The 24181-nt window shown below is 48.9% G+C and overlaps 1 protein-coding gene across 8 annotated transcripts in view; it reads left to right on the top strand.

Annotated features, from left to right (window-relative positions):
- The first annotated feature begins 289 nt into the window (after positions 1 to 289).
- Positions 290 to 24181, top strand: part of PDPR (pyruvate dehydrogenase phosphatase regulatory subunit) — a 30639-nt gene continuing 6747 nt past the window's right edge. The window contains exons 1-17 of one of the 8 annotated variants that reach the window (XM_077309588.1): positions 290 to 518; positions 1332 to 1386; positions 3133 to 3417; positions 5958 to 6091; positions 7930 to 8011; positions 8104 to 8267; positions 10672 to 10793; positions 12216 to 12333; positions 12973 to 13122; positions 13743 to 13935; positions 15214 to 15338; positions 16402 to 16557; positions 16651 to 16784; positions 18386 to 18534; positions 19751 to 19863; positions 21368 to 21462; positions 22986 to 23075. In XM_077309588.1, the coding sequence (XP_077165703.1) occupies positions 3191 to 3417; positions 5958 to 6091; positions 7930 to 8011; positions 8104 to 8267; positions 10672 to 10793; positions 12216 to 12333; positions 12973 to 13122; positions 13743 to 13935; positions 15214 to 15338; positions 16402 to 16557; positions 16651 to 16784; positions 18386 to 18534; positions 19751 to 19863; positions 21368 to 21462; positions 22986 to 23075 (2052 nt within the window). In that variant the 5' untranslated portion in view covers positions 290 to 518; positions 1332 to 1386; positions 3133 to 3190. Of the gene's footprint in view, positions 519 to 553; positions 722 to 1331; positions 1387 to 2900; positions 2920 to 3129; positions 3418 to 5957; positions 6092 to 7929; positions 8012 to 8103; positions 8268 to 10671; positions 10794 to 12215; positions 12334 to 12972; positions 13123 to 13742; positions 13936 to 15213; positions 15339 to 16401; positions 16558 to 16650; positions 16785 to 18385; positions 18535 to 19750; positions 19864 to 21367; positions 21463 to 22985; positions 23076 to 24181 lie in introns of those variants that run through there. The other 7 variants (XM_077309584.1, XM_077309586.1, XM_077309583.1 and 4 more) reach the window with 7 other exon arrangements.

The following is a 24181-nucleotide window of genomic DNA, read 5'->3' as shown; positions in this document are numbered from 1 at the left end:
CAAAAATGCAGAGCCAAGGAACTGGAAAGCTTTGTTGGTCTTAAAGGTCCCACTGGACTCAATCTGTTTTACTTTTTAGGAGACTGCAACATCTTCCCTACCCTCTCCGCACTAAGCCTAGCGCGCTTGCGCAAACCAGAACACCTTCCCCCCCCCCCTGCCACACCTCCTCTGCTACCCCCGTTGCTATTGGCCCGCTTCGGGGAGAGAGGACTTAGTGGACGCGCGGGCGCAGAGCCCCTCGATGCTGATTGGCTGCGGCGCTGCGCGTGCGCAGGAGCTTTGGGTGCTGATTGAGCCGTGCTTTGACATACGGTGCCAGCCTCGCCGCTGTCGCGCGACTTTTGTCGTAAAGCGCAGGCGGGAAAACCAGGAAGGGGAGGAAGAAGGTCGCCCGGGAAAAGGGGAGGGGGAAGGGGGCTACGCGGCGCCAGCTTGGTGAGGCGCCCGCCCACAGTCCCCTCTCAGGCTGCGCCCGGCCCGCAACAACAGCCCCTACCTGTGGGGGAGGGGCCAAGGTATGCAAATGAGAGCGGTGGAGGCGGGGCCAGGAACTGTAAACAGCAGCTGCCAAGGCTTGGGCAAACCCGTGAGCACTTCTGGGGCGGGGCCAGGGATGCAAATGAGAGTGGTGAAGGCGGGGCTATGGCATAAGTAACAGCGCGTGGAAGGCGGACTGGTGCTAAGAGGAGCTCCTGCTAAGGCCTCCCGTTTGCAGTTGGTAAGGCAGCCCTTCCCGCTCCTTGCCCTCCATTGCAATTAGGGCTGGCTTACCTTGTCAGGCTGTTGTTCATTCATTCGTGAGAATGAAGGGCGCGAGGTTCATGTTAAACCAGGCTTTCTCAGCCAGGGCTTTGTGATGGCCCCGGAAGGGTTTCCCGAGTGGGTGGGAGTTAATTTGTTTTTAATACAATGTATTTGGTGTATGACCATGTATGGTCATGTCAACCCACCCACCTGTCCCAAAATGGCCTGCAGGGAGTGGGAAAGGGAGGAGATGGGTGTGTACAGAGCTCTGCTTCCCAACCATATTCTGCACGAGTGGGCCACTTCTGGGGTTTTTGGAAGCCTGGAGGTTTCAGGGGTTTCTCACAGGTGAAAAAGTTGAGAAAGGCTGTGTTAAACTGATGAGAGTGAGTTTGCTCAGGCTTTGCCTGTAGAGTTTGCCTTCCAGAATCTCTGCTACGTTTGTTCCCCACTAATTTTCCAAGGAGCTTAGAAAGTTGCCAACCCCCAAGTGGGGTCTGGCATTCTGGAAAGCCTGTAAAGACTATGCAGGTCAGTTTCCATGGAGGAAGTGATATTATATCACTCCTCTTCTGTCTTCACAGACTCTGCCCTGAAATCTCAAGGAATTTCCCAGCCTGCAGCTGGCAGCCCAAGTTGGTAAATGTGGCTCTTTTTTTATCTTCTCAACAGTTTTATAGGCTGAGAGAGACTGATTGGCCCAAGGTCATCCATTGAGTTTCATAACAGAATGGGGATTCTCTGTTGCCTCTATTTTTATCTTCAATATATCCCTGTGAGGAGGGATACACTGATATACAACGACTCAAGGTCACCCAGTGCACCCAGGATTTATTTTCTTCTCCGTGTTATCTCTGTGTGGCAGGCTGGCTGAGAGAAAATGACCAGCCAAAGGGTGTGCCTTTATCTTTAAGGGAGAGGGGCATTAATTGTTTGCAATGTCCTGAGTCCAGTCTCTTACACTAGTATTAGGAAACTCCTCTGTTGAATCTTCTATAGTACATAAAGGTTAATGGAAATGCAAAAAGGACCTATTCAATATAAGATATATTATTCTTATATATTTAGAATATTTGTATACTTTACTTTTCCTGAGTGTCACAAAACCCAAAGTAGGTCCTTTATATGTAAAAGCAATATTGGTTAGAATATTGAAGAATTCGTATGCATTCTTTTCAGTCTCAGTTTAGGCCTGGTTGTGGTACTAAAACAGCCTTTGTCACTTTGGGTGACTTGTACTGGGAAAATGGATAGAGGGAGTGTGATTTTCCTGAACTTCTCATGGAGCTCTTGATATTATCAATCATAGTAGCCTTCTGGACCACTTAGTGGCGGCTGGGATTAAGTGGCACCATTTTTTTGATAGTTTCAGACCTACCTGGAGGGTAAGTTTAGGAAGGCAATGCTGGGGATCTACTGCTCAGCCCCTTGGCCTTAGACCTGTGGGATCCTACAAGATTCTGTCTATTTTTCATCTATGTCCTTTAGCATCTATATGAAACCACTGGTTAATATTGCATGGAGATTTGGGCTCAGTTGTCACCTGTATGCAAATGAAGCTCAATTCTGTCTGACTTTAAGGACTCTATAGAAGCCCTGAACCAGTGCTTGGAGATAGTTTATGAGTATTTGCTGGCAAATAAACTGGAGTCTAATCCCAGCAAGATGAAACTGCTACGCGTGGGTGGAAGGTCTGACCTGGGATTTAAGGTGTCACCTGTTCTGGGTGGAGTTTCATTCCCCCTTAAGAAACAGGTCCATAGTTTGGGTGTACTCTTGGGCCCAGCCTTACTGCTGGATGAGCTGGTGGCAGCTGTGGCCAGAAGGGCCTTTCCTCAGTTTCACTTGTTATGCATTGCTGCAGCTAGGATGTTGACTGGTTTGAGTCATTGGGACCTTATTGCTTCAGTCTTGGCCTGTCTGTTCTGGCTCCCATTTTGTTTCTGGGCACTAACTCAAAACCCTATATGGTTTGGGACCAACATACTCGAAGGACTGCCTCCTCCTGTATGAACCCACCCAGTTCTTATGGTCATCTTCAGAGGCCTGGGCTCCCTACCTTCTGAGGTTGGCCAAGTGGGAGAAGGCCTTCTAGGTCATAGTGCCAGAACTCTGGATCTCTCTCCCAAGAAGAATTGTAGGTCACTTTCTGTTGTCCTCTTCTGCTAACAGGTGAATACATTTTTGTTTCATTTGGCAATCCCTCAGTGATTCTTCCTTTTGACCAAGGTTTTAATTGCTGTGTTTGTGTCTTTGTATGCATTTTAGCTCTCTTTCTAATTTGTTTTAACGTAAGCATCAGGGAGTGGGGGTTTATGAAGGCAGAAAAGTGAGATATAAGTTTTGTAAATATGGTATGTGATGAGACCTCTTTTTTCCCAGCAGAAGCAGCATTGGGAAGCTATCTGTGGGGCACTGAGAGAGGTGACAGACCCGCATCACAATGTTTCTTCGACTGTTAGCTGATGTCCGGTGGCAAAGAGGCAGCCGAGGATGGAGGGTTGTACCCAGTTCCCGGCGCAGCAGTACAAGTGGAGCAGAACCGCATCTAGTGCCTCTTCCGACTCATGCCCAGGTGGTCATCTGTGGGGGTGGAATCATGGGCACGTCGGTGGCCTATCACCTGTCCAGACTAGGATGGAAGGACATTGTTTTGCTGGAGCAGGGCAGGTAAAGACGAAGCTTTTCTTTTTCCTTTTGCAGAAGCCAAAATAAGATTTTTGTCACTGTAGGTGGAGCTGTGGAACTTGACAAAACTTGTGGAAGATGGAGCCAATGATCCTGTTGGGAAATGTGATGTGTGTCCATACCATAGCTGTTGACCAGCTGACTATAGATCCTTAACAGCAGGCTGATCTGTATATTTATATCAATATCCCATTTTTCGTCCACTGTGAAACTCCAGGTGATGCACCCAAAAGGGCTTTCTTTCAGGCTTTCTGTAAGCTTGCACCTCTTACCTTCGGCAAGGTTGCAGAGTATCTACAACCATACCCAGGGATTCCAGAGTGTGAGTTTGAGCAAAGTATGTGTTCTGTGCAACTGTCCTGTTCAGAATATTGGCGAGCCCACCTATTTAAACACTCCCCATTTTTAAAGTGTTCCCCATACATAGCCCAGCAAGAAAAACCTAGACTAGCGATCCCCAACCTGTGGGCCGCGGAGTCCTACTTGGCCCTACCTATTTTCGAAAAACACGTGGTAGACACCAGGAAAGGGCTTTAACCCATTTGTTTTTTTGCCATATAAAGTGGCTTTTGCAAATCTGGATTGCATAACCTGTTATTTCTGCTGTTGAATTGTCTCTCCCCCCCCTTCTTTTTTATGGGTTGGAATTTCTTCAAAGAAAGGCTGATGACCCATTACAGTTATGAAGAAGCTTCCTAACCTTACTCTTGGGGTTGGCAAGATTTTCTCCATTGCTTTAGCATTGTGTCCATGGGATGCTGCTTAACAGGTGGCTCTTAGACTGTGCAAGTCTAGGAGCTTTAATCAGATTAGAAGAAAGGAAAGTTATTAAGAAGTATTTTCCATTATAATTAGGTAGATGGAAGTGAGCCCAGGTGCTGTTTTATCTTCTGTACGGTCCTTGATTTAACATTGTGTTTTTGTCCACGTGTTCTGCCAGTGTTTGTTTTTACACATTTATCTTATTAGCAACTGAGGCTGCAGTTCAGTGCTGAGTTAGGTACGCTGGAGCTGTTGATGCCAGTGTGCCAAAGCCTTGTTTAATGCCGTGTGGGTTCAGGCTGCAAGTAAGGTAACTGCCTGGTTTATATTTGGCCAGCAAAGGAGGGAGAATTTTTAAAAGGAAATGTGCAGGGCAAGCAATCCTGCTAAGTTATCATTGGTCAGAAGCTTGCCATTCAAATCAGCTGCAGAAGTCCTGCATTTCCTCCCATCATAGCATCTTGTTCTCTTTGCTGGGGCACAATGTTGCCATGACAGTAGCTTGTAACCCAACTTCAGAACCATTTTCTCTCCCCCACCCTTTCCTTTGGAACTCTTAGAGGTACAGCAACTCTGTCTTGGGTCTGGTAGGTAAAACTTAAAATTGGGGGCATGTTTTGCTTAAAAGCAGGGAGAAAAAACTATTTTTACTCCATGTAAGACTTACGATTACTTGCCCTTAATGGAAGGGGACAGACCACAATCCCTGGAGAGAGAGAGTTTCATAGTTCCATAGCATTTCTACGGTAGTGCACAGGAAATCCACAGAAGATTCTCTGGTTCAAATCAATGGAATCCAGTCTTTTTCTGTGATGCTCCTGTTGGACATTTGATGTGGGGTCCTTTTCCCATCCTTCTGATGTTCTTTCCCTTGCTGGAGTTCAAGATGGAACAGCACTATCTTTGAAGGAAAAGAGTGCTTTTGGATCACATCACTGCTCCAGGTAGAAGAGAATTTCAAAATCAGTTAGCTAGCCACTTTTCACCTGTCTGAACTTCTCCTTCTGCCAGGATAGGCAGTATTCTCTGGGACACCTGGGATTTTTAAGGTGTGGGGGGTAAGTAACTCTTTGGCAGTAAGGAGTCAACAACACAGGTTGGGTGGGTGGGAGAGGAGCAGGTGAGTTAAAGAGAGATCCTACCTGTAAAGTAATGCCAAACTGGAGACCAGAACTGTTCCTGTGCAATTGTAGCTTAATGGCAGAGCACCTTTTTGTGGATGCAGAAGGTCCCGGGTTCACTCCACAGCATCTCCAGTTACAAGGCTCAGGTAGCAGATGATGGGTAACACCTCCACCTGAGAGCCTGGAGGACTGCTGCCAAACAGAGGGATAGACCAGTGGATTGATTCTATCTGACAGTTTCAGGGCTCAGTCTTAGTGCTTCTGCTTTGCTTGCAGAAGGTGCAAGTTCAATCCCTGGCATTGCCAGTTACAAGAATCAGGCAGGAGATGATGTGGATGTCCTTGACCTGAGGTCCTGGACAGACGCTGCTAGTCAGAGTAGACAAGACTGCGTTTGGTAGGCCGGGGGGTCAGCAAGGAAGCCACTAAGAAGAGGACCCTAGTCAGCAACAACTACTTCTAGCCATTTTGGTAGTTTGCAGGTTGCCTGGAAGGCTTAGTAAAAGCGGTTTTCTGGACTTCTCATTAAAACAGGAGCGATGGCTAGGAAGCATGTTGCACGTGAAAAGGGTTAAGCAAACTGCTAGGATTTTATCTAGGCCCTCTGCAGAGTTCTTTCTGGGCTCTCCCTTTCAGGCTGGCTGCTGGTTCCACCAGATTCTGCGCAGGGATCGTGAGCACCGCACGGCACCTGTCAATTGAGCTGAAGATGGCCGACTACTCGAACAAGCTCTACCAACAACTTGAGCAAGAGACGGGGATAAAAACTGGTAAAGAAGAGAATTTGCCTTGAAACTTGTAGGTGATTTCTGCTGCGATCTCAATAAGATGGTTAACTATTGTCTCGGGGAGGGGGGGAGGGTGGTCTCCAGTGTTCTGCATGGCTTATTACACCTCCTTTAGGACTAGCAAACCCAACATGTGTTATGTAAGATGAGAGAAATTGTAGAAACGTGCCCAGGTTACACGGGGTGCACGACCCAGGTTTTCTTGACACCGTTTGAATTCGCTGAGTGCTGAAGTTTTATTTTTTTTTTTTTGAAAGCACAGTCTAGCCTTGTGACTTGAGCAAATTAGGCTAGCAGGGCATTGTTTAGGCTACTCTCACTGAGCATTTCTTGTGCATTTCTAAGTCCGTTGCTTCAGATTTAAGGAATATAAGATTTTTTATCCCACATTCCCCACCCAGTCAAGAGGCATAGAATTTTGTTCTGTCGCCACTTGCATTTGCAATGGCAGTGCTGTGCTTGGAGGTGATCAGCAGTTCGATACTTCTCAGGAGGGTCTGTGGGGCCTTCAAGGGAGGGGCAGTTAATTCCCTTCCTCCCACATTTCCAGAGGTAGGAATCAGGCCTTATCCACTCCTGGAAGTGGTAGGCTTGAGTCTTTCTCCTCCGTCCCATGTCAGGGTAAGAGGGGGACCCAGCATGAGACACTCCTTTGCACAGGAGTCTCCAGGGCACTTCTAGAATTGTGAGAACCGGTAGAGGGCGCCATATCAAAATGGCTGTCACAGGGTGGGGATGGGGCCCGTCATGCAGTGCCTGCCATATCGGTGCAGGGGGCGCTGGGTCCAACCACAAACTGCTATGACATTCCAAGCCAGATTTTATGTTGTTGATTCAAATATACCTGGCTTGGCATTCCTTTTGTCTCCGTGTGGTTTACAGACCATGAAACTTTACAGCTTAAAACCAAATGGAGCCCTAAACAGCCCCCCCCCCTGCAAATGCCGGTTCATGCTTTCTCATAAGGCCTGGTAAAAAAGCAAGACTTGCAGTGCCTCCTGGAGACCCCCAGCACAGAAACTTCCCTCACTTCCAAGCATTCTCCTGTGAAGGAACAGCTATTTCCCAGTGGGATATGAAGGTGATGCTTCCTGGGTTCTCCTGGACCGACTCCTGTTCTTATGGAAAGGAACCTAGACTGGCTTTCTGCCTTGAAGCACCAACAAACACTTTTGGCCCTGCCCTTGCACATCTGCAGTGGGGCAAAATAAGCTACAGTGCAGGTCACGCACGCTCCCTGCCCCTCTTTTTCCAACCCAGAGTTCCCACACCATACTGCCTGTTAGTGTGGCCCCCACAGCCCTTAGTGGCTGTTTGGTTCTCATGGGGATCCCTGCTCAGTTCAGCTGGCACTTGTTGACATGGCCAATGCCGGCCGAATTCCTTGTTGACATGGCCAATGCCGGCCGAATTCCTTGTTGACATGGCCAATGCCGGCCGAATTCCTTGTTGACATGGCCAATGCCGGCCGAATTCTGCTTCAAGTAGCTTAATTTCTGGTGAACAGCTTATGGGTACAGGCCTGTGCTGTTCTTCCCCCAAGGAGCATAGGGGAGCATGCACAGTCTTTACTCCACTTGTCATATAAGCTCATGAGGTAGGCTAGACTGAGGAGGGAGTGCTGTGGCCTCAAGTCACCCCAGCGAGCTTCACAACGAAGTGGGGCTTTGAATCCATGCTTTCCTGGGCCACCATACACTTGAACCTCCTGGCTTTCTCCCTCTCTCCAGAAGTACCAAACGACCATCTGAAGACACCGGAAGCAGAACCTTTCCCCAAAACATGCAGGACTCTCACCCGTTGCTTGCTTCTTGTTCTAGGTTACGTGAAGACCGGCTCTATCTCGCTGGCTCAGACGCAGGACCGGCTGATCTCCCTCAAGCGCATCGCCTCTCGGCTCAAGTATGTGCCGGGGGGAGGGAGGCAGAATGAACCTCGGGCCCCGGGCATTCTGAAGCAGCCCATGATCTGCCTTCTCTGTCTGTCCATGGCAGGGTCATGGGGATCCCGTGTGAGCTCATCCCACCCAAGAAAGTGGCTCAGCTTCACCCACTCATCAACATCCACGACCTGGTAGGGGCCATGTATGTCCCGGAGGACGCCGTTGTGTCGTCTGCCGATGTGAGCCTCGCTTTGGCACGTGGTGCCTCTGTGCATGGTACGGATTTTCATACAACAGCGGGGTGGCTTTGGGGACGGTAGGCAGGGAGACTGTTTCTGGGAAAAGGGAAAAGATGGTAATTCTGTCCTGTTCAGCTTTCTGGTTCAGGTTTGAGCGTACTCTGTGTTTTCTTATCATACTTCCCCAAGAAACAGAACTGTGCACCAGGTCTCTGTTGTTCCTGTTTTGCAGACAGAGGAATTTAGGCTGAGGGCAGAACCGCCGGTTACAATGAATGCGAAGCTGTCCCTGAAAGTAGTGTACTGTCTCATAATGTGCCCTCCCAAACCCTATATAGCACTTAGTCTTCCGTGTCCAAATTTTTTTTCTTTTACTTTGTAGGTTCACTTTTCTTCCAGCATCTAGGGCTTCACTTGGACAATGCAGGCATCCCCAGGACATTTTCTTTTCACACGACATTTTAGTTAGTTTAGAAGACATGCCAAGTGCATTTGATTTGATTTATTAAACTAGATCTCAATACATAAAATCCCAATAAAAACCAATTAAAATAGACAACATAACATCAACTTGGTGGTAAAATAACCCCATCCTATAACAGTATGACTGCTGGAAGGCATCGGTGATGTGGTAGCTGATTGCCACCGATGATGGTACAGAATGGTGTCTTCCGTGGGGGACCCATCTGATCTATGGTGTAGTGAGCCAGTTTGGTATAGTGGTTAGGAGTGCAGACTTCTAATCTGGCAAGCCGAGTTCGATTCCCCACTCCCCCAAATGCAGCCAGCTGGGTGATCTTGGGCTTACTACAGCACTGATAAGGCTGTTCTGACCGAGCAGTAATCTCAGGGCTCTCTCAGCCTCACCTCACTCACAGGATACCTGTTGTGGAGAGAGGAAAGGGAAGGCGACTTTAAGCCACTTTGAGACTCCTTTGAGAGAGAAAAGCGGCATATAATAACCAATTCTTCTTCTTCTATGCCCTGCACTGGCCTCACCCATAGACCTGGTGGAAGAGCTCCGTCTTGCAGGCACTGCGGAATGCCAAAAGCTCCCACGGGGCCTGCAGGTCTTCTGGGAGCTCATTCCACCAAGGAGGGGCCAGGACCAAAAAGGCTGTGCAAGATGCTTGGGCATTTACGCCCACAATCCCTTGCTAGTTTCCCCATGGCCTTTTTATCCCACGGCAACTGGAATATTATGCTCCCAGGGAAGTAAGCTTTCAGCATTGGTAGGCTGTAAAGTTGAGATGACCCTATCTGTGTCTATAATGCTTCTCCAGCAGCTTCTTTTAGGAAACTGATAATGGCTTGTGAAAAGTCCTCTGGAGCAAGCTCTTTTTTATTTTTAATCCTTAAAACCATACAATATATTTAATATCTGCATCAGTCCACGTTCTTGGGAAAGTCTCTTGCCAGGTGACACCATGATGTCAGCCAGAGCTGTAGTGACTATCCTGGCTATCTCTTAGCAGTGATACTTCAACATACAAGGGAGCCTTATGCTGAGTGAGACTGCTGGCCTTTGTGGCTCAGTATTCATCTGTTTAGTTTAGCAGCAGCTTTCCAGTATCTTCTCTCCCTACCCCAGTCCACCTGTCTGAAGTCTGTTTAACTGCAGATACCAGAAATTGTCCTCAAGGCTCTCTGCCATGGGTGCTCTGCTGAAGCTTCTCCCCAGGCATGAAGATTTTGAACCTAGATCCATAAAGTCCTGCATTCTTTTCACAAATCTCAGCAGGTGCCTGGCAGCTGAACTATACGCTATGCTTGCTCATAGTCATAGTTAGTCTATACGGTCGCAGACCAGAATGCCCATCCGTGCTCTCAATTGCTTCCCCTTGAGCTGATTGCTACTAGGACACTGTAAGGCGTCGTCTAGGCTCTTAATGTGTCGGGAAGAGCGGTGCCTTGGTTCAAACCTGATTAATTTGTGTTCTGGCGCTGGGCTGAGAGCAAGCAGTGTTTGTTTGGAAGGGGCTGGGTGACCTGCCAGTTTGGTGTAGTGGTTAGGAGTGTGGACTTCTAATCTGGCAAGCTGGGTTTGATTCCCTGCTCCCCCACATGCAGCCAGCTGGGTGACCTTGGGCTCGCCATGGCACTGATAAAGCTGTTCTGACCAGCAGTGATATCAGGGCTCTCTCAGCCTCACCTCCCTAACAGGATGACTGTTGTGGGGAGAGGAATGGGAAGGTGACTGTAAGCCACTTTGAGCCTCTTTCAGGTAGGGAAAAGCAGCATACTCTTCTTCTTCAGTAATATCAGGGCTCTCTCAGCCTCACCCACCTCACAGGGTATCTGTTGTGGGGAGAGGAAAGGGAAGGCGACTGTAAGCCGCTTTGAGCCTCCTTCGGGTAGAGAAAAGTGGCATATAAGAACCAACTCTTCTTCTTCTTCTTCTGCCAGCCCTTCTGACTTCTTTCCGTGCCTTCTCTACCCAGGTGCCCAGATCCACGAGCGGACAAGCGTCATCCACGTGGTGGGCCAGAAGGGCTGTGTGGCTGGAGTGGAGACTGACAGGGGATCGATTGAGTGTCAGTATTTTGTGAACTGCGCTGGACAGGTGAGGGGCTAGTTGTATTGCACGACTGCTGTTGCCAAAGGGTGTGTTGAATCCCTGGTTGCTCTTAATTATTTCCCTGTGAAGTTGCGCCTTCAAAAATTCCAGGGAACCTTCCAGATCTCAAAAGTTGTTACAGGATTCAGCAGGATGTTATGTTTCTTCCCTTCTTTATCAAGGAGGAGAGCAGCGTGGGGGGAGAGAGCCTCTCCAGCCACTTTCTCTCTGGAGCCACCCTTGAGTTGCAAAACCACCCTTGAGTTGCACTTACTGCCACTGGGGGAAGAAAAGAAAGGGACCTGTCAGTTTTCTCCAGCAAGAGTGAAAACAGCAAAGTAGTCCCTTTAAAAAAAAGAGAAGAAAATGGCAGAGTGGAGGAAAGAGTTAAAGTTTCCTTTCCCCTGTTCTGTACTCTTCTTTGATAAATGGATCCTAGAGGGGTGATGCTCCAGTGATACTGGAGGTGAAGTAAGGAGCTCAGATGCTTACATACAGGTGAGTCTTTTTGTTGCTGCACAGGGAAAACCCTGAGATTGGTTTAAGTTCTGAAAAAGAGACATTCCAGCCTGGAAGGCGGATTTGAGGCCATATGCCTGGCCAGGATGCATTTAGGATTAGAACAAATTGTGTATGCTGTGCAATGTGGCAGGGAGAGGAAGGCTTTCACTAAAATGCTTCCTCTGCAGCCAGGACTGTGTTTTAGGTTGTGCTCAAGATTCAATGCTAGATCAGCAGACTTCTGTTGGCTCTGTGTGTGACGCTAAATTAGTTAAATCTTGCACTTACTGCCTGTTAATTTGAGAGCCAGCTTGAAGTAGTGATTTAGCGTGTCGGACTCTGAACTGGAGAACCAGGTTTGATTCCCCACTCCTCCACAAGCAGCCAACTGGGTGACCTTGGGCTAGTCACAGTTCTCTTAGAACTGTTATTGCAGAGCAGTTCTCTTAGAGCTCTTTCACCCCAATCCACCTCAAAGGGTATCTATTGTGGGGAGAGGAAGAAAAAGCCGTTTATAATCTGCTTTGTGAAAAGCGGGGTATAAAAAATCCAGCTCTTCTTTTTTGAGATGTGACTTCATTTTCCCTCTTGCTGATCTAGAGAAAGGAAGAAAAGCCTCTTGGCACGAAATAGCTCCCTGCTGTCCCTCTTCTTTTGCCTTTCCAGCAGTCTAGTTCATTGTCATAGCACTCCAAGCCACAGTCAGGCACCCTGTTGAGGTTTGCTAAGGCAGCTCTTGAGCTGCTGCAGTGAGACACACATGGGGGAGGAGAGGGAAACCTAGAATCATAGAATCATAGAGCTGGAAGGGACCTCCTGGATCATCTAGTCCAATCTCCTGCACTATGCAGGACACTCATATCCCTATCGCTCATCCACTGTAACCTGCCGACTCTGTTGATGCTGATTTGCCTGCCTCATTTTCAGTGGGCTTACGAGCTGGGCCTTTCCAACGAGGATCCGGTCAGCATCCCGCTGCACGCCTGCGAGCACTTCTACGTCTTGACGCGTCCCTTGAAGTCGCCCTTGGAGAGCAGCATGCCAAGTGAGGTCCCTCCTTTTTCTTTCTGCTTGGGGGAGCCCGTCTTAGCTTCCCCGCAGGCCCTCTGAGCGTAGCTTCGATGCAACAGAGAGGGCACTTTGGCTCCCTGATGCTCTACTTCTCCCCGGGCCGAGAGGCTGGGGATTCTGTTTCAGTGGAGCACAGTTTTCCACAGGTGGGACTGCCTTGTTTCTGGAGCCTTGTTGCATGCTGCTGTTTCTCCCTAGACAATGCACTGTTTACGGCCTCTGCACGATTAATCCCCTAGGCACTGCCCTGATCAAACTCATGCAGCTTTGGATGTGGAGGTTCTTGAGCTGCAGACTGGTGGGCAGTCACAGGACAAGCAGCAGGAAATATCGGGAGCATCAGAGCCATCAGCTGTCCCTGTTGCTCCCGATATTTGGGTTGCCAGGGTTCTGGGCAGCAGCATCCATCGCAAAGGGTGCTGCCTCTGTGCCCCAATAGAACGGAGTTCCATCGTTTGAGCAGCCCCCACAGCGCCAGATACAGGCTGGATTTGTCGTATCAAAGCAGCAGAGAGCCAGCTGGGCTCATGTCCCTGTTTCTTTCAGAGCTCCTTAGTTCTAAGCCTCTCCTGCGTGTGTTCTGACAGCTGTACCTTTGCCCTTTCCTCTGTAGTTATTGTGGATCCTGACGGGAGGATTTACATTCGCAGCTGGCAAGGGGGCATCCTCTCGGGGGGCTTTGAGAAGAACCCCAAGCCTATCTTCACGGAGGGCCGGAACCAGCTGGAGATTCAGAATTTACAAGAGGACTGGGACCATTTTGGTAATGCTCTCTGCCCTCTGCCACCCATGTCTAGGGTTGTGGCATCCCGCTTTGCCGAGCATGGCAGAGCTATGTAGAAATAACCAGAGGTATGTGCAGTTCTCTCCACTCCAGAGATGTGGTTCAGGCCACAGAGCAAAAGCTGGGCAGATTAAAAAGTGCGAACGTCAATTTTGGTATTCTTGCATTCCCTAGTTATTTCATTTATACCTTGCCTTTCCCAGTGAACCCAAAGCAGCTTACACTGTTCTCCTCTCTCCCGTTTTAACCTTACTTCAACCCTGTGAGGTAGGTTAGGCTGAGAGAGTGTGACCGGTCCAAGGTCACCCAGTGAACTTCCAAGGCAGAAGTGGGGGTTTGAACCCTGGTCTCCCAGATACTCGTCTGTCAGTCTGAACCACTAGGCCAGGAGTGGCCAAACTGGCTCTTCAGATGTCTGGGGCTCATGGGAATTGTAGTCCATGGACATCTGGAGAGCCACAGTTTGGCCACCCCTGCACTCTATAGCATGCTGGCTCTCTGTTATCTATCCCTAACAACAGGCTAAAGTCTTTTGGAAAGTTGGTTTTTCTTTTCTGGATTTCTGATGCTTTGTTGTTCTGACTTGTCTTGGGAAACAGAGCCCCTGCTGAGTGCCCTTCTTCGGAGGATGCCAGGATTGGAAGCCCTGGAGATCGTCCAGCTGGTGAATTGCCCAGAATCCTTCACTCCAGACATGCGGTGCATCATGGGAGAGTGTCCGAACGTGCAGGGCTACTTTGTCCTGGCTGGGATGAACTCCGCTGGCACATCTTTCGGCGGGGGAGCAGGCAAGTAAGTGGCTCACCCACATCCCTCTGCGAGGAGGAGTAGGGGAGAGGGGGAAGGACAATGGGGCTCTTCGTGTCTAGGGTGCCTTGACCTCCAGCAACCTTGATAGCCATTTGTATGAAACAAAAGCAGGGCCAGTGGTGCAGTTTCCAGATGACAAGTAGCAGATAGCAAGAAAGGACTGAATCTTCCCCATGGCTCTTTCAGCATCTTCATTCTGCCTTCTGCATCACTTTCCAGATGAGCAGGATGGGCAGCAGCTGCAGGCTCTACTTTTCTTCTCTTGTCTTTTCTCAGCCATATCTACCGCTAGCTAGAAGGAAATATATTTGCAGTCTTGGATGTTTGTTGGTATAGTCTGGGCTGTGCAAGATGCTGTGATGCCAAAGGAGAACTGTTGTGATGCCAAAGGAGAACAGGAGCCATGCAGAATTGAGCTTCCTGAGAATTTCAGCTTTTATTTTGAGATACTAGCGGCTTTTTAGTCGCCAAGATTCTGAAAATATGTTCAAAAGTGTTTGCTGAAATCTCGGAGGACTTAGATGCAGGGCTTCAGTATCCTGGAGAGTTTTTTTTTTCCTGCTCCCATAACCAACAAAAATAGAGTACATGATGCATCATCGTGAAATTTGCAGAATGGTGAACAAGTATATTGAATGATGCATTTTGACCTAACGTGTACAAAAGTCTTGGAATTCAATTTTTCTTGATGCGATTTTTCTCTAGGAGAGAGTACACACAATCCTGTCTGTTGTTTGACTACTTTGCTTCATGGCCCATTCAGTCTTTGCTTGGTGAGGCTAGTGGGTTTCTCTCAGGGGGTCAGCAGCAAACTGTGCAGCCTAAAAAGTCACACCCTTCATTGTCCATTGAAGCTTTTGGGCTTAGGAAGGTGCAACTCTGCCTGGGATTGTACTGTTGGGGCCATCCCAAAAGGGTGTGGGATCACAGAGTTTTGCTCTTGTCTCCAAAGGACATGGCGGTCATGAAGTTTGCTCTTATTTTGCTAAAGGAATATTTGCAGATAATTTCTGGCACGTTGAGCCCCTGTATAATAAATGGCCTGCACTGTGAGGGTCTCTAGCCAGATCCACTGGCTGTGAATTCTTTTGCTCTAATATAAAATATTCCCCCTTCTCCTTTCCATTTTGTTCTGCACATACTTTTCTGAGTCACGCTTCGCTTCTCGCGATGTCAGAGAAGGAAGTGATTGTCCTGTGAACTTTGGCCTCTTCTGCACCACCTAATCTCCCAGTTCCTTTCCCCTTCCTCTGTGGTCAGGTACCTCGCTGAATGGATGGTGAACGGCTACCCCTCGGAGAACATCTGGCCCCTGGACCTGAAGCGCTTTGGCGCCTTGCAGAGCAGTCGCACCTTCCTCCGCCACCGTGTCATGGAAGTAATGCGTGAGTCACCTCCTTGCCCTGAACTTGCTGTGGTCTGGTGGCCCCCACTTGTGCACTCTTTGAGAGTATTGTGGGTGGTGGTGGTGGTGGGGGGGGGAGGCAGGAAGCTCTGATGCTGTCCCCAGCGTCCAGACTTTGCAGCCAAGGCTTCTCGGCTGACCAAACCGGGCACAGAAAAATTACAAGGCTATTTGAATTCTTCGTAGGTAGCAGCTGGTGGATGTATGCCATGTGGGATTAGCCTGACCCAAAGAGATCATTCGGGCAGCAATGGATGTAGTTAATGGAGGTGCTCATTAGGACTCCAAGGGAAGGGAGTAAGACAGCTGGTCCTAGATGGTGGTCAGAAAATACGTAGAATGATGGGAAGCCTTTAAGCCGAGCCCTGGAGGCTTATAAGAGGGTCTCGCTAGACTCAGCACCAGCTTTAAAAAATAGGCCTGCTCATTCCCTTCCGTCTGGCTGTGTTCATTGAGCTGTAAGTGGGCCAGTCCAGGGCTGAGGATATTCCAGATCCACTGGCTGTGAATTCTTTTGCTTTATTTTTTAAATGCTCTTGTATTCTACCATGTGATCCAAACTGGATGCCCTGGACAGCTGAAAAACGTAAAATGCCAACCCATAAGGCAAGGCATGAACCAGTGAAGAAAGAGGAAGAACTGTTTGGTGTGGGGAAAATAGCACCCAGTGATGATATTTCAGTCGTCTTCAGGAATGTCTCCGAAGGAAGTAGCACAGTGGTCCACTCTGGTCTCCAAGGAAGGGACCTTAGTTCATTGGTTGCAGCGTATGCTTGGCATGCATAAGGCCCTTTGCATATCCCGTGCCATGTATAAGAGCCAGCTTGGTGTAGTGAAGCATTAGGTGAAGCATTAGGATCACCTTCCTTAAATCAAAGGGTAGCTTTGCTCTGGTGAAAGATGGGCAAGGTTGTTACAGAATTTCCTTCTTTGGAGATTTTCTGCTGGCATTTCCCCAATCTACTGCAGAGTATGCGATGAGACAGATGATGGACGTGCCTCCCTTCTGGCACCTTGAATCTATGGTTCTGTTGCCCTTCTAGCCCTGATCTATGACCTGAAAGTCCCCCGCTGGGATTTCCAGACCGGCAGGCAGCTGCGCACATCCCCCCTCTATGACCGCCTGGATGCCCAAGGAGCACGGTGGATGGAGAAGCACGGCTTTGAGAGGGCCAAGTACTTCGTGCCGCCTGGGAAAGGTGAGATCAGTCCATGGTGGAGCCACGCGGGTTGCTGCTGTTGCTCCTGTCCTATCCTCGGTGACTAAGCTGGCAGCCTTTTCTCTTCTTTAGATCTGCTGGCCCTGGATCAGAGCAAGACTTTCTACAAGCCAGACTGGTTTGACATTGTGGGGGCAGAAGTCAAGTGCTGCAAGGAGGCCGTGTGCGTCATCGATATGTCCTCCTTCACCAAGTTTGAAATCAGCGTAAGTGCAGGTGGGCGGGGGCGAGGCGTGCATGAACTTTGGTCACTTTAGCTTTCTGTGCGTCAAAGATTGGTTGCCCCATTAGGACAACTCGATTGCCTTTGCAGAAACCGCCTGAGATCCTCGGCTGCAATTTATTTTATTTTTTAAAAGAAACCTTGGGGGGGGGGAGTGCAAAACCCAACACTGCTTGGCAGCAGACAAAAAACCTGAAAGAAATAAGACGGTCTTTGTTTGTGGGAGGAAAGCTCTGGGGGCTGACGGTTCCGCAAGATGTGTTCCTCCATGGCTCTGGCTCCCAAGTTGTCATGAAACTATTGTGATGTAGCGGTCAGAGCATCACAAGAGGACGGGGGAGATTTGGGTTCAAACCCCGGTTCTGCCCTGAAGTTCCAAGTTCTGGTGGGAATGAATAGCTTTTATGGCATTATGTTTTATTATATTCTGTGAGCCACTTTGAGCAAGGGCTCAGGACGGGCATCATAGAAATTTCCTGTCCATGCCATCCCGAACACTTTAGAGCAGGACTGGCCAGATGTCTGTGCACTACAGTTACCACATGGGCCTCAGCCAGCAGGGGCTCATGGTAATTGTAGTCCGTGGACAGCTGGACAGCCGCAGTTTTGGCCAGCCCTGCTCTAGAGGAAATTGCAGGTTTAACAGACTGATGGAATTTGAGAGCTTGGCTGCTGGGAAGCATTCTTTCTGCCTCAAAGCGGCTTCATTTGCATGGCTCACGGCAGTCTCTCCCGGCAGCCGAGATTCTTTGAATAAGTGTTTGCAAGGCCAGATGCCTCCGTTGGCACGATCTGGCTTTAAAATCTCATTGCCAGCCGCCACAGAGACCCAAGGCCTAGTTGTAGAGAAGGATGTGGATGACCTGCACACATTCCAGCCTACCCTTGCAGTGCTTCTAGGGACTGGAATCTCGAAAGTGACCCTGAAGAAAAAAGCAAGAGAATAGGTCCCATAAGTCTTCAGACATTGGGATACCAGTTTAGATTCACACCCCTTCTCATGCCCTGATTGATTTGGGGGAGGGACGGGTTGGGCGATCCCATCTGGAAGAAATTCGCTGTCAGAAGTGCCATCCTTCAAGGAACCCTGTGCTTACGTGGCAGGACAGGTGTCATTGGTTTCTCCTCCCACCTTCTAGTAAGCCGTAGCTCAGAGAAAGCAAGCCAGGCAGCTGGATGCCCTCAGGTAGAGGCTGGGTCTGTAGAGCTTGCTTCTGTGACACAATCTGAATAGTTAGCGGAAGGGCTGTGGCTCAGTGGAAGAGCCTCCGCTTTGCATGCAGAAGGTCCCAGGTTCAATCCCTGGCAACTCTGGTCTAAAAGGACCAGAATCGGGATGAAGGACCACTTTTTGGGACCCTGAAGTGCCACTGCCAGACTGTAGGCAAGGGTGGCCTTGGGGGTCTGATTGCAGCCTCGTGTGAATCACAAGCCAGCTTTCTCTGGCTCCCCTCCCCCCCAAGGAAAAAAGACTTCTATAAACCCCTTTTAGTAGTGCAGGCTGCTTGCTGTGTCAGGAGTTGGCCGTTGTTCCAGATGACAATGTTTGCTGATGTGTCTGAACCACCCTCCCAATTGCTGCAGTCCACAGGGGACCAGGCCCTGGAGGTTCTGCAGTACCTCTTCTCCAACGACCTGGATGTACCTGTTGGACACATAGTGCACACGGGGATGCTCAATCACAACGGAGGGTACGAGAACGACTGCAGCATTGTGCGCCTGAACAAACGCAGGTAGGGGCTGTGCTCTCATTGCTGTAGTCATACAAAGTGTGTGTGGGGGGGAGAATGCTGTTTTCGCCATTTTCAAGTTTTGGTTACCCTTAAAAATAGTACAGAAGTATTTCCTGTTGTGTGGAGGGAACCCACCGGTGGCACCCAGCGTGCCAGTTCACAGTGGGTGTGTCACTTGCTTTGCTGTCGCTTGAGGGGAGAGAGCAGGTGACTCACATAAGATTTAGTGTTGCAACTTAGTTGGAGTCCAAGTAAAGAGCCGGTGAGGCTGTGTTTGCTGTAGCTAAATGAAACAAAAGCCTGTTGTCCCTTTAGATGCTGACATCTATTTCCATCTGAGGTCTTGTGGTTTGCATCCCACTTGGTCAGATAGATGGGTCCGGAAAATCTTGCAGGGGAATTTGGAAGGCGGGCAGGGGGAAAAGTCAAGGCTGGGGGGAAATTATACCTGGAGCCCGAAGCATTGGAAACCAGGGGGGAGAGTGGGCAACCGAACCAATCAAAAGGCCTTTTCAGGCTATTCCGGAGACCAACTAGTAACAGGTAACTGGCTCTGCAGGTACAGTGCGATGGAGATGCCGATTGGCAATCAGTCTGGCATCGCACAAGGATCTGAACAATGCTACTTTATGCAGTAACCTGACTGATTAATGGATAGCCATTCGGCTGAATAAAGCGCTCTGGGCATCTACTGGCTTGCCTGACCGCAGTCCCTGTTAGTTGTTTCCTGCTGAAACTAGTCTCTTTAACAACATGTAACTTTTAGCTTTGTTCTGGTTCTCGGCACCCATTTTCCCTTTTTGCTTCTCTTGCCTGCCCGTGTTCTTCCAGTCTTTCCTGCCTTCCTCTCCTGATTGCTCTTCAGCTTTTCATTCTTCGCTCCTCTTCTGCTCCTCCTTGAATCAACTTCTCTCCCTGCCCGCTGCCCTCCCCCCCCCCAACAATGTTTGCTTGTCCTGCCTTCTGTAACGCCAGAGCAGGCATTGCACACTCTGGAGGGTAGATTTGTACGCCGTGCCCTGCTTGCCAGCCTCCTTTCCCTCCTTTCCCCTTGTCATTCCTCGTGCATGTGCAAGCTGGGCTCCTCCGTTGCCACTTCAGAGCTCAGTGCCGGGAGTCCAAGATGGGCTCGATGAATCTGGAAAAAGTTATAGCAGGACCCCAGGGTTAGATCCCGCCTTTTACGTAATGGCTTCCTGTTCAATTCTTGTTCCAGCTTTTTCATGATCTCCCCCACTGACCAGCAAGTTCATTGCTGGTCCTGGCTGAAGAAACACATGCCTGAGGACAGCAACCTCCTCTTGGAAGATGTGACCTGGAAATACACAGGTAAGGCCAAGAGAGAACATTGTGGCTTGGAACCATCCATAGGGAAGGAACTGTTTGCTTTGTGGAAGAGATGCAATGAAGAAGCAGCCACCGGGCACCCAGAAACTCATTGGGATATCATTGGCATCCGCCAGAACTGTGCTGGGGTAAATCCACTCATTCTAAATTTCCCTCTGCAAGCCACCTTCATCTTCAAAGAAACAGATTTAGAAGAAGAGTTGGTTCTTATATGCCGCTTTTCTCTACCCGAAGGAGCCTCAAAGTGGCTTACATTCGCCTTCCCTTTCCTCTCCCCACAACAGACACCCTGTGAGGGAGGTGAGGCTGAGAGAGCCTTGATATTATTCAAGAAGAGTTGGTTCTTGTATGCTGCTTTTCTCTACTCGAAGGAGTCTCAGAGTGGCTTCCAGTCACTTTCCCTTCCTCTCCTCACAACAGACACCCTGTGAGGGAGGTGAGGCTGAGAGAGCCCTGATATTATTGAAGAAGAGTTGGTTCTTGTATGCTGCTTTTCTCTACCTGAAGGAGCCTCAGAGTGGCTTCCAGTCACTTTCCCTTCCTCTCCTCACAACAGACACCCTGTGAGGGAGGTGAGACTGAGAGAGCCCTGATATTATTGAAGAAGAGTTGGTTCTTGTATGCTGCTTTTCTCTACCTGAAGGAGCCTCAAAGTGGCTTACATTCACCTTCCCTTTCCTCACAACAGGCAACCTGTGAGGTAGGTGAGTCTGAGAGAGCCCTGATATCACTGCTTGGTCAGAACAGCTTTATCAGTGCTGTGGCGAGCCCAAGGTCACCCAGCTGGCTGCATGTGGGGGAGTGAGGAATCAAACTTAGCTCACCAGATTAGAAGTCCGCGCTCCTAACCAGTACTCCAAGCTGGCTCTCACAGAAATTTACATCAGGGAAATGGCATAAAGGGACAGTTAAACATCTGTCTGCCTCAGCCTCCAGCTTTCATTCAAGAGCAGTCTCCCAGAGTTGCTAAGAAGTAAAACAAACCAGAAAGACGAGAACCACCAGGCAGCTGACCTGGCTCCTTAAATGGCTTGCAGATCCTTTCCAGGCACTTTACTTTGTGCCACACTTTACTCCACGGTTTCACGATGCCTCTTGGCATCCCTTTCCTGTGTTATCGGACTTCTCTTGCCTCCAAGGATTCCACATCTATGGTTCTTCAGCCGGTTGCCTCTACCTGCTGCAGCTTTCTGAGATGAGGCAATGAGATGAAGAAACACTGGATTATTTATTTGGCTTACAGTCTCCATTTCATAGAATCATAGAGTTGGAAGCGAATTCGGGTCATCTAATCCAACTCAAAACTACCTGCCTGCCTACAGTGACTCCAATTTCTCTAGGAGATACCTTTGTGGAGCTTTCAGTCCCATTTTGCAGGTGTCCCTAAATAGAGTTTTACACCTTCTAAGCTCAGTGCTTTGGAGGAGTGTAACTCTGCTTTGGACTGCACTCTTAAGTGATAGTCCTTTCTTCTTTCTCTCCCCAGCTCTGAATCTGATTGGCCCACGTGCTGTAGACGTCCTCTCAGAACTCTCCTATGCACCAATGACGCCAGAGCATTTCCCCTCCCTCTTTTGCAAAGTAGGTGTCTTTTCGGTACACTAACAAGAATGAGCCAGTGGGGGAGAAGGGGCCAGCCAGTTTGCTTTGGTCATGTGTTGAAATTGGGTTTCTTTAAATTCGTGGTTTTGACATTGGGGTTCCTCAGAAGGTGCCTGGGGTAGGGGATTCCACACAAAGATTCCATAGTAGGTGTTCTTTGCCTGTGCTGGCCTGCTGAGTTCTCAAGCAGACGGGGGGGGGGGGGGGGAGAAAACATCCCTGGGTTGAGACAGAGACAGAACGGCTTGTTTCAGTTCAACCAGTGAGATGGTGGCCAAGGTAAGGTTTGAACTGGCGTGTTCCTTGTCCTCTGCTGTGTGCTAGCTTAGTAGCACAGGGTGGCACCTTGTTTTGCCTTTCTAAGTGTGAAACCTCTCCCTACACAAACAGCAATGTCCCTTCCCTAAAGCCGGTTGGCAGACCTTCCTGGCGTGCTCATCGGCCAGTTAAGTGCCTCTGCTGGCTTGAGTTATCTAACGCAAACTGGCTGCGCCACAAAGGGATGCCTGTGTGTGCAGAGAAGGAAATGTGAATGGTTTGGAATCTCTCGAGGCCTCCTTGCGGGCACATAAAACTGGTGGGTTGGTTTCTTTTCTCCAGGATGTACCCTTAGCATGCCTCCCCACTCCGAAATACACTACCCTTCTGTCTGCAGACTGAAGAACGCTTGTGTTCACCTCTTGGTCCCCAGGCACGGAAAGCTCCCTTGGGCAAAGAAGGCTTTCCAAATCAGCCTGACTTCTAGCAACTCCTCTCTCCAGTGCCCAGGATTTCAACCAAGGGAGGAGGGTTGCCTTTGGAGAGAAATCTGCCTTGACTCGTTTGCTCTGGTGGTTGCTAGCTCTCTGGACGTCGGGGACCTTAGCTTTCCAGACAGAGTGCACTCCTGCCCAGCATGGTGTACAAATCCCCGGTTAGTTGCTGGGGCCATCTCAAGGTGGTCCTTTGCAGCAGGATCAAGGGTTTTGTGGCACTAGCAGTCGTCTTGTGGCGCAAATGTACATGAGTCACAACATGTTTTGTTCTATGCATTTAAACAAGAGACTTTGTGGACCATGTACACATGTGTGGCAATAAATGTATTACTCCTTAAGGTTCCAAGAAGGCCAAACCTGAGCTATAAGGGAGCTGTGGACTCATAAGAGAGGAGAGCTTGAGGGAATGTGTTCATCCTTACTGGGTTATTTGCTACCTTCCCTGATCTGCTTGTTCTCTTGCAGAAATGCTTTTCGGAGTTAGTTATTATTATTATTATTATTATTATTTATTTGATTTGTATGACCGCCGCTCTCGGAAACCGGCTCGCGGCGGTTCATAACATTTTAATACAAAAACAATATATTAAAAGTTGAGTATAACTTCTTGTGTAACCTCAATTTAATCCTGTCTTGAGTTGATGCCCGTTACTATGTCTTTCATCCTCTTCTCCTCCTCTTAGCAGTCTCATTCTTGATCGTACAAGCAGCTTTGCCAGCCTGACTGCTTTCTGTTCTGTCCCACAGGAGATGAGCGTGGGTTACGCCAACGGCATCCGCGTCATGAGTATGACGCACACGGGGGAACCGGGATTCATGCTCTACATCCCCATTGAGGTGAGAGGCCCTTCAGTAGCCATTGACTTGGCTTGTAGAGCCTTTGGACTCCCTGCTTTTCCAGAGAGGTGGCATAACAAGGTTCAGAAGGGTGTATCCAACCAGCTTGTTGATTCAGTGTTAGCCAACTACCCTCTGTATTTCAACCTTAATCGTATGGTGGATTTGTCCATGTTGGTCCTATGATCCCAAGCTAAAACTGTTTGGTGATCAAAGACAACTTATGTTTGTCTTTTCAGCAGAAAAACTGGCTGGATCCGGCCCAGGATCTTTGCATTAGGGATTCCAGTGAGGGCCACGGATTAGCAACTGTGGTATCTGCATGTTCTTTTTCAGGCACATAGAAGCGGTCCAGGTGTGTGGCTGAAAAAGGTGATCTGCCTGGCTGCGTGAAGCTGACATTGATAGCTTTAGTGGCAGATTGCAAGATGGTGATTGACTAGTCAAATAGGCGTGCTAGAATCGCACCTGATTGGGTCAGGCAAAGAGCTCACCTGTGCAATATATATATTTTTAAGCTGGTATTTTTCAGTTCAGGTCTATTGGATCTGGAAAAAATTTCAGGATTTCTGAAAATTCCCAGACCACAATACCAGTATGGTTTTCAGATCTGGGTTTTTGTGGAAATCCCGAATTCATTGGCATCCAATAGACCTGAGAAGAAAAATACTGATAAAAGAAATGCCAACATGATCCTGGGTCTGGCTTGGCTTGCTGCATGAGAAGCCGGTGTAAAGCTGAACCAAGAGGAAACAATCTGCTCCCCACTGCACAGCTGAATCTCAGCCTGTCTTCTGCAGTCTCTTTAAACTTTAAAGAGACTGCAGCAGAAGCCCAACAAACAGCGCTTCCACCTCTTTGCTGTTTTCAAATCTCTCCGATAATTCACAAATACTTCTGATTTTTTTCCTCCAATTTTCCTGAGCACGGTTGGCAGGCATTGTGAGCTGTGCCTGTTTTGGTACCTTGAGAAGGGAGTTGCACTTCCAGCCTCCTTGAGCAGTGGCGGAAGAGAAATATTTTAATAAATATGCTTCTTTGTGTCATCTCGACTCGTTATGATGATCCAGAAGAAGAAGAGTTGGTTCTTATATGCCGCTTTTCTC

The sequence above is a fragment of the Paroedura picta genome, chromosome 14 (assembly GCF_049243985.1).
Source record: "Paroedura picta isolate Pp20150507F chromosome 14, Ppicta_v3.0, whole genome shotgun sequence".
Lineage (NCBI taxonomy): Eukaryota > Metazoa > Chordata > Lepidosauria > Squamata > Gekkonidae > Paroedura > Paroedura picta.
This window is presented reverse-complemented; position numbering and strand designations above follow the sequence as displayed.